General features: G+C 36.9%; 1 protein-coding gene across 3 annotated transcripts in view; it reads left to right on the top strand.

Moving 5' to 3' along the window:
• CTNNB1 (catenin beta 1) overlaps positions 1-13071 on the top strand; it is a 40553-nt gene that overhangs the window by 17427 nt on the left and 10055 nt on the right. For all 3 annotated transcript variants that reach the window (XM_021677545.2, XM_021677547.2, XM_021677546.2), the window contains exons 2-7: positions 9973-10033; positions 10467-10694; positions 10895-11148; positions 11275-11513; positions 11602-11803; positions 12908-13052. In XM_021677545.2, the coding sequence (XP_021533220.1) occupies positions 10021-10033; positions 10467-10694; positions 10895-11148; positions 11275-11513; positions 11602-11803; positions 12908-13052 (1081 nt within the window). In that variant the 5' untranslated portion in view covers positions 9973-10020. The remainder of the gene's footprint in view (positions 1-9972; positions 10034-10466; positions 10695-10894; positions 11149-11274; positions 11514-11601; positions 11804-12907; positions 13053-13071) is intronic.

The raw sequence follows: 13071 nt of genomic DNA, 5'->3' as shown, positions 1-13071 counted from the left end.
CTTAAAATAGGCCACTTAGCTTTCATACTTAGAAACGTTTCCTTAATGTTCAGTATCACTGGCTAACACATATGGGGCTAAATGATATATTTTCTTGGACATATATCATTTCTAATACTATTGTATTACATAAATTTAATTCTGGGAATGTATGCAAAAATCTTAAAATATGCAAATGTTTTGCATATCAGATATGTGTTGAATTTTTTTTTCCCCTAAAACTATTCATTATTTTTAATGGCTACGTAGTTATCCACTACCCCTTCTCACTTGGGTGATTTACAATTAATAGTAGCTTCCTGATTGGTGTCCCTGCTTTTCTTTTGGCCCCTCACCCTCTTTTTTATCCATACAGACACTAGAGTGAATTTTAAAAGGCCTGAATCACAGTACATGCATCTCAGTGGCTTCCTAGTGCACTTTGGATTTTATTCTACATCCTTATTGACCTGGTCCTTTCCTCTTTTCATAGTTCCCTGACATCTTGTTACACTGGTGACCTTTTAGTACCTTTACCAAACAGCTCATAACCTTCCTTTGCATTTTTCCTCTGCATGAAGTGTTCTGTCCTGTCTTCAGGTGACTGGCTTCTCCTCCTCTGCTCAGATGTCCCTCCATCATCCGTCACTCTTACCAAGAGTAGCCTTCCTCCTCAGCCAGTTACTCTGTTCTCACCTTGTTTATTTCCTTCACAGCAATTCTCTTTAAATTGTTTTGTTTTTATTAACTTTCTAATCATAGAATGCAAGCTTTACTAGATGTATGAGCTTGACTCTCTCTCTTATTCACTGTTACTGCAGTGCCAGTAATATGAAAGGTGTTACATATTTGTTCAATGGATGAAAATATATTCCATTTAATAAATTATTTTTTATTCATTCCCTTGTTGATGAGCATTTGGGTAATTTCCAGCAATTTCTGTGACTGCTTCACTGTGCAGACCTCTTGGCGTACTTCTGTGAATATTCCTGCATAATACGTTTCTGTTTTAAAAATGGAATTTTAAAGTGAGAGGGTATTTACACTTACATTTAATGGGTAGTGCCAACTTACCCTCCAGAAAGTTTCTGCCAGTTTAACTACAGTTAACTCTTGAATAATGAGATTAGGGGCACCAGACCCACACAGTCCAAAGTCTCTGTGTATAACTTTGACTCCTCCAAAACTTAACTTGCTATAGCCTACTGTTGATAGGAAAAAAAAAAAAAAAAAGCCTTACTAATAACATAAACAGAGGATTAAGACATTTTTTGTGTGTTGTATTATATACTGTATTCTTAACCATAAAGTAAGCTAGAGAAAAGAAAATGTGAAGAAAATTGTAAGAGAAAATACTTTATTACAGTACTGTATTATTAAAAAAAAAAATCCATGTATACAAGAAACAAGTGTTGGCAAGGATGTGGAGAAAATGGAACCCTCTTGCACTGTTGGTGGGAAGGCAAACTGGTGCAGCCATTGTGGAAAATAGTATGGAGTTTCCTCAAAAAATTAAAAATAGAACTACCATATGATGCAGTAATTCCAGTACTGGGTATTTACCCAAAGAATACAAACACACTAATTTGAGAAAATATTATGCACCCCTATGTTTATAGCAGCATAGCCAAACTATGGAAGCAGCCCAAGTGTCCATTGATAGATGAATGGATAAAGAAGATGTAGTTTATATGTAATGGAATATTATTCAGCCATAAAAAAGAATGAAATCTTGCAATTTGCAACAGCATGGAGAGAGCTAGAGAGCATAGTGCTAAGCGAAATAAGTTAGAGAAAGACAAATACCATATGATCTCACTCGTGTGGAATTTAAAAAACAAAACAAATGAGCAAAGAAAAAAAAGGCAAACCAAGAAACAGACTCTTAACCGTAGAGAACAAATTGATGGTTATCTTTACTGGTCTGATAAGCAAAATAAATGAGTTTCTATTCTTTTGTGTATATTTATTGCTTGCTTTCTATTTTTCCTTTGAAATGATGGTTCCTGCCCTTTCCCTGATGTTTTTTTCTTACTGATTTGTCCTTAGTTCTTTGTGTACTGTGGATATTAGCCTTTAATCTTATTTTACCTGTCTTGTGTCCAGCGTGTCATTTTTTAAATTACTTTGTATGTGGTGGGTTTTTGTTGTTGTTGTTGCCTGGAATTTAAAAATTTTATGTACACACACAAATAGTCCAGAGTTTCAAGTCATACTTCTGTTTGGCTTCTTACCATCATGTATTTCTATATATACCACCCTTGCTTACATATCTTGTTTTATCTCATTGTTTTGTTTGATTTCTTACATGTAAGTATTTGATAAATGTAGGTTTAATTTTAACATAGTGAAATGAAAATAGATGAAAAAAGGATAAAAGAAATGTTTTTTTCGAAGACAAGCCCATTTCCTGATACTGTTAATCACATAATCCACCTGTCTCCCGCTACTTGAAGTATCACCTCTTTGATTTATTAAATTGCCATATTATATCTTGGTGTTGTGTGATTACAATAGTCTCTTATCCATTCATCTCCCAATTACGCAATTCTTTAATTGCTGTGGCTGTTGATTTATAATGTATTTTAGTATCTGATAGAATTGGTCCCTTCTCATAGTTATTTCAGTCCTTTTTTTTTTTTTAATTATCTTTATACTTCTATTCCAAATGAACTTAAGAACCATTTTCAGTGCTAAAGAAATCTGAGAATTTTGGGGACTACATTAAATTTATAAACTAAATTAGAGAAAGCCAACAATATCTTATTAATATAAAAGTTTTCCAGTCAAAAAACGTAACTCCATTTAATCTTGTATGTACTTTGTTTTTATTGTTGCTTTCATGAATGAGATCTTTTTGTGATTATATTTTTCTAACCTATTTGTATATAAGAAAGTAGTTTGTACAGGCACCTGGGTGGCTCAGTTGGTTAAGCGACTGCCTTCAGCTCAGGTCATGATCCCGGGGTCCTGGGATCGAGTCCCGCATTGGGCTCCCTGCTCTGCGGGGAGCCTGCTTCTCCCTCTCCCACTCCCCCTGCTTGTGTTCCCTCTCTCGCTGTGTCTCTCTCTGTCAAATAAATAAATAAAATCTTAAAAAAAAAAAAAAGAAAGTAGTTTGTACATAATGGTCCGTTTTATTAAAAATCTAGTTTAACTGTGAACTGCTTTCTGTGCAGCCTTGTCACACTGTAACTTAAAATGGGTGTGAAAGTGTCTCTAGAATGTTAAAGTCCTCAAGTTAAAAAGCTAATCATCATTTTGTGAACTCGAAAGAGAAACAGGATTTTCAGTTTCAGGATATAATGGAAACAGACCCTCCCACATCCCACATAGCTTATAGTCTTTAGCCTTCTAAAATAGACTTGTAGCCTGGTTAGCTTTTGTGACTGCTGCCTCTTTAAGGAGACAGAGTATTTATTTTATCCTCATCTTTGAGACTTAAGTTTGTTAGGTTTAGTTGGTTTGACAAAAATGTACATGAAGTACTTGTGTCTTTTATGGATAGTTCCATTTTAATTGTTTGAAAATAGTAAAGTACAAAGATTTTCTCATATTTTGAAATCATATTTGGAGTTTACCAGAAATGTTCATTTCCTTGTTTTATTTTTAATCAGTTATTTTTGCTATGCAAGATATAGAGAATAATGTAACAGTTAGGTACTCATGGGTGACCCAGATTAAGAGATGTATGTATTTTTGCTGTATTTATTTGACTTTAAAAAAATGCTGGAGAGTTGAAGGCATCTTTAATACCCTTCATTTCTGATTCTCTTTGCACCCAGGTATTAAGAAGCTGGCACGTAATCTTTGTACTTTTACTGCATCAATATCAATGACATTAAACATTTTTTTAACTTAGCTGGCATAAAATTATATTTGGAAATTATAAAAATGTGCCTGTGTAGATAAAGGCTATTTCCTATGTACTTTGAAATAGCTGTGTTTTAAAATATCTGTCTTTTTGGTTGCTTAGATTAATATAGGCTAAAGAAAAACTATCTGCTTTTTGTAGTGGTTTGTTCAAAGTGGATAAAGTGAAAGTGTGTTTTAAAACATTATCTTTTTTTCTGAAGGATCCAGACTGTTTTAGGATTACGTTACTGACCAAAGATTCTGTGTGAAGCTACTCATTGGTGAGACTAAGGATATATCAGAGTGTAAAGAATATTACCATAGTCGATTATTTTAAATAGTAAAATCGTATTTTCGGATATACACAGGAGGCCTAAATATGCTATACCAATGATTATTCAAGGAGCTTCTTATATGTAACATATACATGTATTTTATAAAAATATAAAAGGACAGGGGCGCCTAGGTGGCTCAGTCGTTAAGCTTCTGCCTTCGGCTCGGGTCATGATCCCAGGGTCCTGGGATCGAGCCCCGCATCGGCCTCCCTGCTCCGCGGGAAGCCTGCTTCTCCCTCTCCCACTCCCCCTGCTTGTGTTCCCTCTCTCACTGTGTCTCTCTGTCAAATGAATGAATAAAATCTTTAAAAAAAAAAAAAATATATATATATATATAAAAGGACTGCATTAAGAATCTGGCAAGCCGGGGGCGCCTGGGTGGCTCAGTTGGTTAAGCGACTGCCTTCGGCTCAGGTCATGATCCTGGAGTCCCGGGATCAAGTCCCGCATCAGGCTCCCTGCTCGGTGGGGAGCCTGCTTCTCCCTCTGACCCTCCCCCCTCTCATGTGCTCTCTCTCTCTCATTCTCTCTGTCTCAAATAAATAAATAAAATCTTAAAAAAAAAAAAAAAAAGAATCTGGCAAGCCGAAAAGGCTACATGTGGCAAACAAAAGAAATTAAGCATGTAATTTCAGAATTTAGAAAAACTTGCAGGTGGTGTGTACATTAGATGGATGCACATGGCTACTACAGGTTGTTCTGAGGTAACAGTTGATGCTCCTCACACCTTGCTTGGTAGGCTGGCCACTCGTATGGGGCCCTCTGGAAAATTGTCTGCTTATGTTCCCTCAGTATTATGGAGCTGTGTAACAAAGGCCTTATAAATTCTTACCCTTTTAACCCAGTAGTTGGAGCAGTCCTCCTGGAAGGTAAGTGGAAGAAACTAAGAGAATCGTTTATATGCAAACATTTTTGTTCAGCATTGTTTGAATAGCAAACTAAATGGGGGAGGACTAAATATTCAAGAAAGGGAGATTTGGTTAAATTACAGTACAGACCTATGATACAGTATAGATGAAAATATTTTGTTAGGGTCTACAATACAAGGAATTGGTTTTTGTATGTTTATATTAAAAGAATACCGATAGTAAATTTAATAAAATACTGAATATACCAAAACGTCATTAACTGTATCATTATGATGGGAACGATAAGGAAAAATATCATTTTATACTAAGCATATATATGTTTTACTTTATAGGTACTTTATCATTCAATAAAATGAAGGAGGGAGAGAGATCTTTTGGGAAATGTCCTAATTTTTCCTAGTCACAGTTCATATTCTAGTAGCGATTTTTTCACCTATGTATTTAAAGATAATACAAAGGGCATTAATGTTAGGCGTTTTGGAGGAGCAAAAGTGTCATTAGGTATTTGTTTTTTATCGGCTGGTAAAGGGAGATTCCTCTCAGAATACACAAAGACATAGCTGAGGAGTAAAAGTAAGAAGGAAACTAGAGTGAGTTGTGATTTAAAAGTGTTACTGATGAATGAAAAGTGCCCAAACAGGAAGATTTGAGGAGACTGTAAATTTTTTAACTGGCAAGGTATTAGTAGGGATGGTTAATAAAAATGCATTATGTTTCTCAGGAAACCAACTGAGGGTTGCTGGAGTGGGGGGTGGGGTGGGAGGGACGGGGTGGCTGGGTGATGGACACTGGGGAGGGTGTGTGCTATGGTGAGCGCTGTGAATTGTGCAAGACTGTTGAATCACAGATCTGTACCTCTGAAACAAATAATGCAATATATGTTAAGAAAAAAAAAAGGAGGGGAAGAATGAAGGGGAAATCGGAGGGGGAGACGAATCATGAGAGACGATGGACTCTGCAAAACAAACTGAGGGTTCTAGAGGGGAAGGGGGTGGGAGGATGTGTTAGCCCGGTGATGGGTATTAAAGAGGGCACGTTCTGCATGGAGCACTGGGTGTTATGCACAAACAATGAATCATGGAACACTACATCAAAAACTAATGATGTAATGTATGGTGATTAACATAATAAAAATTAAAAAAAAATTCGACAGCCACAAAAAAAAATGCATTATGTTTGTGCTTTTAGATTTACAAAGCAAATATTACTTAGAATGGTTTTTAATCCCTGAGGATTTTTCATAAGTTTATCATGCTCCTGAAATAGAGTTGTGTTTTCTTACTTGAAAACAGAATAAGTGATTGGCTTTGGTTCTTCCAGTACGGGTTATTGGAAAGTGAATTGTTTGCATGAACTGCCAGTATAAAACTGTGGCTTTATAATAGATCTGCTTTATTTTTACATAGCAGAGTTACTCCTAGTTAGTAATACTGACATTTTGTGAAATCTAAGGTAATTAAGATAATTTGTCCTAATGGGAACTGGAGAAGTAAACTTTAGTGTGAAACCTCTATCATGTCAAGAATTCTCAAATAGACTTTGACAGAAGGCCACTTAAGGTATACAAGGTGAAGTAGAAGCTCCAATTCACTCCTTGTGAAATTGAGTCACAGCTAGTATATAACACTTTTATAAAAGTGTTCTGGTATGCAAAAAAAATATCCTTTTTATAGCCACATAATGAACTAATGTATGTAACTTACTTTAAAATTATTCTGTGGGAGGGCACAAATACGCATAATATTAACAGTCATTAAGTATAGGTGATGTGGGTGTTCATTATACAGTTGTGTCTACTTCTCTGCCTATTTGAAATTTTTCCTAATAAGAAAAAAGAAAAGCCTAGAATGCTTAAGTAATCCTATTAGAAAAGCTGAAGCAAAAATTGCTTCTTAGTAATACTTTGAATAAGGTGTGGATCAGGATGAATTTTTCACGTAGGTAGAAATTATTTATAAAGGGTATATATTTTTTTCTATTCCGTATGTTAAACACTTACAGATTTTTAAATCAAAAATTGATAAATTTTGAGATAACTGGAAAGAATACATGTTTAACAAAAAGAAAAAAATAAAAGGAAGGATGCATGTATCCATTACCTCACTAAACTGGATAAATTGGCTATCCTGGCAGTCCTCTTTCTTTGTTAAAGCACCACTTGGTGGTGATAAAGCTGGCAAGACACAAAGCATTCTAATGCAGTCTGTAGTTAGTGATCACTTGCATTGGGAACATTTAGTACTTCATAATTCGTTAGCATTATGCCCTCCCTTTATCTTGAGTTGGTACTTAATGGGCTTTTCCCCATTTTTGTTTCTCCTAATTCTGAAATGGCCATTAGTTGGAGCTTTGATCCTCTAGATTGATCATCTTGTTTCTTCTCTCTTCTCTTTTGTATATTGAGCATCTTTCTCCTTTATGCTCTAAGAGGTTTTTTATTCTCACCTTTGGTTATCTAGTGAGCTTTTTATTATCTCCAATCTTTTTGAGGGTAATAAATTGAAACATTCTGTTTCCTTCCCCACCCTTACCCTTTTTTAAAATTGTGTTACTCTGGAGTCAGTTTTTCTGTTGGTTTTTCTTGAACTTTTTCCTTTGATATTGAAGATTTTTCTGATGTGTTTGGAAAGTCTTGGTTTATTGGGACCTCTAGAATTGGGCCCCTAATGTTTGGCAGGGTGTGGTGGTGGGGAGCCAGCCCTTGGGCCGAAAGTTCTGTCCACAGGAAGGATGAGGAAAGCTTTCCTTTTGGGCAAGATTCTGGCCTAGTTCTCTTTGGACAGTATATTCAATTTCTAAAGAAATTTCTAAAGTGAAGAGTTCTCATATTTTTGGAAAATTTGGATTTGTCTGCAGAGTAATGTAGGAGTGAGTTGGTTATTCTGTTGCTTATGTAAATCCCCATTTTCCTTCCTACTTTTTATTTCTCAGCCTGCTGGATTGACACTTGCCCTCCCTCACACATAGGATTGTAGTGAAGAGCAAAAATAATTCTTTTGTATGCTGCATAAAAAATTTAAAGTGCTATAAAAATAATAGTATTTACAAGTCCCCAACATACAAACTGATGTTGTAAGTTTGGAATAAGAGCTTGCTTTTTTCCATAAAATCATTATAGATTATGATCAAATTACAGATCAGCCCATATAAACAGATTCTACACAGTAACATGGCAAAATGTTTTGCTTTTGCATCAGCAACAAGGAAACAATACTATAAATGTTTTTGCCTTGAAGCCATGTACACTTGAACCTTGAACAGTGCAAGGGTTTAGGGGCACCAACCCCTCCGCACAGTGGAAAATCTGCATATAACTTTTGACTTGTCAAAAACTTAACTACTAATAGCCTACTATTGACCAGAAGCCTTACCAATAACATAAAGTTGATTAACACATATTATTTATGTATATTATACTGACTAGTTGGTTTCTGAACCCTGTGGCATTCATTGGCCAAAGGAGGAGCCTAATGTAGGACATGTTTTAGGTCGCCTTTCCCGGAAGTATACTGGGAGCTGGAGTGGGGAACTCAGTTTCCAGAGAGTTGGAAAAATAAAAGCTAAAATGCAGCATCGGTGAATAGAGAACTTGGGTATTTCTCAAAGTATGGTCTGCAGATCATTTGTGCATCTAGAATGTTCATTTAAAATTCAGGTTTCTATGCCCCACTCCCAATCAAAACATTAAACACATAATCCTGCTTGGTATCTTAAAAGATTCTTATTGAGAGGAAACCACCTTCATTATTTTCTGTCCTTCATTTTGCTGTGTACAAAGATTGTCAGTTGTTTGTACTGTGGACACTAAAACAATTGTATCCACCACTCTTGTCATCTTTACGTGTCAAGTGATCTTTGTGGTTATAAAAATCTAGTACTGGAAGAGCAATTTCAGGAATAATTGATACAATGCTTCCTTTACATTCGAGCAAATAGGACTTGAGAGTGTAGTTTCTAACTTTAGACTCCTTTTTACATTGATAGAATTCACACTTCACACTTAAATATTTTAGTCCCTATCTTTACATATTGGTAAGCCAATATGTAATTTGTAGTGCAAGATAAACTTGTTTAGGGGAATACTTTGTGATAAAGGAAATTTTGTTATTAGGAATGTCTAGTGGCCATGAGCCTTTAAACAATTCTCATTTGCAAGTAGTTTCCCATGTGATTCAGTATTCTGACTATTACACAATAAAGCCAAAATGCAAGCATAGATGCTAAGATTTATATATATAAATATATATGTAATTATACATATGAGTGATTAAGCTTTTTATAATCAAAATAGCATTAGTCAGTAATACTTATATTTATAATACATCATTGCTATAAATTTGAGCTAGAAAAATTTTACTAAAAAGGTCCTTTTTGTGTTGCAGACTTGCAGTTGAAAAGTAATTTTACTTCTTAGTAAAAGATTAAGTGAAGGCATTTTAGATGGCATTGTATCAGGAAAGAAAAACCATTTAATGAAAATCTGGTGTGGGTTTTTTTTTTTTTCCCCCATGTCCAGTTCCACTGTCCAGAATTTTTCAGTGAAAGAAGTTAAAAAGGGAGAGAGGCCTTTTGGGAACTCAAGGAGGAGTTGATTTTGAATAGTTTTTTTTCCTCCACTTTGGCTTTCACTATAAATTTTCTTTACCTACAGTAATTATGCTTTCTGACCTCCTGAATAACTGTAATTTGTATTTCTACTTAAAAAGAGGTGCTTGTTAATGAGGAATTTTTACTTCGAGGTTCAGCAGTGGTGGAGCTGTGGTTGAGTGTTACGGAGGAGACTCTGGAGTCTGGGTTTCACTCTCACATGATAAAAGGGGATTTGGGGCTTTTCATGGATATCATCCATGATGTTTAGCAGGCCATCCTAGTGACTGAAAAGTACTAAAAACAAACTTAATTTTAAATCCTAATGACTTGATTAACTCTTTTAGGGTATCTGAAGCACACCATACAACGGTTTTGAAAATCCCGTGTGGGCAATGGCTACCCAAGGTTTGTATCATAAGTCTTCAGTTACTGAATCGGGGCTCTGCTTCATTGCCATTAACCCAGTCTGGCTCAGATCCCCCTGCTTTACTCTCTCCCTGCTTACTTGTCAGGCTACCTTTTGCTCCATTTTCTGCTCACTCCTCCTAATGGCTTGGTGAAATAGCAAACAAGCCACCAGCAGGAATCTAGTCTGGATGACTGCTTCTGGAGCCTGGATGCAGTACCATTCTTCCACTAATTCAGTGAGTAACTGTTAGGTGGTCCCCTAAGAGTGTAGATATTTCATCACTGAGCTAATACTGGCTATTGTTATTCTTGGCTGTCTTTCAGATTTGACTATTCCTAACAATATTTCAGTGGGTCGTCATATCACAGATTTTTAAAGTGAAGATAACATTTCCGTGGTAGTAATGCTAATGCTGTTTGATTTTTATAGCTGATTTGATGGAGCTGGATATGGCCATGGAGCCAGACAGAAAAGCGGCTGTTAGTCACTGGCAGCAACAGTCTTACCTGGACTCTGGAATCCATTCTGGTGCCACTACCACAGCTCCTTCTCTGAGTGGTAAAGGCAATCCCGAGGAAGAGGATGTGGATACCACCCAAGTCCTGTACGAGTGGGAACAGGGCTTTTCTCAGTCCTTCACTCAAGAACAAGTAGCTGGTAAGAGTGTTATTGCCTTAGTATACTGAGTCAGAAGTCAATTTTGAGAATGATTCTTAAAAAAGTTAGTGTGTAATCGCTTAAATAAAATGATGTGGTAAAGAGAGGGGAGTGATTGTGATACTACCTTACCACTTAGGGTAGCACAAATTCAGGTGAATGCTGAATTATGGATAGTGAGTGCTGATTATCTTTTCCAGATATTGATGGTCAGTATGCGATGACACGAGCTCAGAGGGTGCGAGCTGCTATGTTCCCTGAGACCTTAGATGAGGGCATGCAGATCCCATCTACACAGTTTGATGCCGCTCATCCTACTAATGTCCAGCGTTTGGCTGAACCATCACAGATGCTGAAACATGCAGTTGTAAATTTGATTAACTATCAAGATGATGCAGAACTTGCCACACGTGCAATCCCTGAACTGACAAAACTGCTAAATGATGAGGACCAGGTAAGTAACGATACAGCTAGCTTTTAATCTGTTTTGAAGGAAACTTTCAAGGAAGGAGCCTCAGAATGTCTACCCAATATCAGTATTTGAAAACTAATGCTGTCTTTTAATTCCTATACATTATAGGTGGTGGTTAATAAGGCTGCAGTTATGGTCCATCAGCTTTCTAAAAAGGAAGCTTCCAGACACGCCATCATGCGTTCTCCTCAGATGGTGTCTGCTATTGTACGCACCATGCAGAATACAAATGATGTGGAAACGGCTCGCTGTACTGCTGGGACCTTGCACAATCTTTCTCATCATCGTGAGGGCTTGCTGGCCATCTTTAAGTCTGGGGGTATTCCTGCCCTGGTGAAGATGCTTGGGTAAGAAAACATGGTCAGAATGCTTGAAGCTAGGAAGGCGAAGAGTGCCATCACAGCATTTCTGACGAGGCTTTTTTCTTCTTCCCAGTTCACCGGTGGATTCTGTATTATTTTATGCCATTACAACTCTCCACAACCTTTTATTGCATCAAGAAGGAGCTAAAATGGCAGTGCGTTTAGCCGGTGGGCTGCAGAAAATGGTTGCCTTGCTCAACAAAACAAATGTTAAATTCTTGGCTATTACAACAGACTGCCTTCAGATTTTAGCTTATGGCAATCAAGAAAGCAAGGTAAAAGAATTGTTCTGAATGTGGTTCATGGAGCGTCAGGGAATCCAGTGTCATGTCCTTCTGTGGACTCTTGCACATTCTTTGTATGCTTCATCCTTTGTGTATATCCTAGAAAAAAAAGTTGGACATCTATTTTCTTTAAATATTTGTCTGTTTGTATGAAGCTAGGTGATAGGGATATAGTGGGCAAACTTAGAGCTTTCATTCTTAGGTGGGTGATAGGCACCGAGATAATAATCTAATTATTATTTAATCCATTTATTCCAAGGAAGTAGAGGGGCTATGAGAGCATATATGTGAACCAGATCCTGTTTGGAAGGTTCAGGGAGACCTGTGGGAGGAAGTGATAGTTGAGTTCAGCTCTCAGGGATGAGGAGAGACTGACTAGGTGAAGGTCAGAGAGAGGAAATGACACCTTTGAAAGTCCTACTGAGGGAGGAGAGGGATGAGTTTATGAAGAGTAAAGGTTTGAGACTATTGAGATATCCAGCAGGGCAGGTCCCGCAGGGCCTTGTAGAATATGTTCAGAGAGTAATGGAAAGCAGTTCAGTATCAGCAGAGCATGAAGTGATGAGATTTGTTTTTAGAAAATCAGGATAGTTTGGAGGTGGGGGTATACAGGGAAGTAAAGGACAAGAATGAATGATTATTTTGTGATACATCATTTTAAGTAGGTGAATAACGATTAGGAAAAGCCAAGAGCCAAATCATTAGGAGTTCTAAGCGCCTGTTCTGGTTCAGATTTTCAACAAATCCACTTTGATACAGCATCATTATCTGGGCCTTACTGTTACATACCAACATGGTTTCTGTTTGTTTCTTTTGCTGTGATCAGTGGGGTAGGAAGAAAATTGGGGCACAGTTGATATATTCTTGGGAGTACTGGGATTCCTGAATTTGAGTGGAATGCTGTAGGAGGAGGAGTTAAACAGGGCTCCAGTATGGGGATCTGGGTAATGGGTCCAGGAATACATTTAGGTCAATGGCAAGCTGACTGAAATGCTTGTATAATAGAATAGGTTGGTAATGTGGCTTTTCTTGGGCATATGGTGAAGATTCCATGACTAATGATATATATATATATATATACACATGTCTTTCTAGCTGATCATTCTGGCTAGTGGTGGACCTCAAGCTTTAGTAAATATAATGAGGACCTACACTTATGAGAAACTACTGTGGACCACGAGCAGGGTACTGAAGGTGCTGTCTGTCTGCTCTAGTAATAAACCAGCTATTGTAGAAGCAGGTAAGTATTCTGAGTGTCA

The sequence above is a fragment of the Neomonachus schauinslandi genome, chromosome 1 (assembly GCF_002201575.2).
Source record: "Neomonachus schauinslandi chromosome 1, ASM220157v2, whole genome shotgun sequence".
Classification (NCBI taxonomy): domain Eukaryota; kingdom Metazoa; phylum Chordata; class Mammalia; order Carnivora; family Phocidae; genus Neomonachus; species Neomonachus schauinslandi.
The sequence above is the reverse complement of the archived record's forward strand: the minus strand, read 5'-3'. Positions and strand labels throughout refer to the sequence as shown.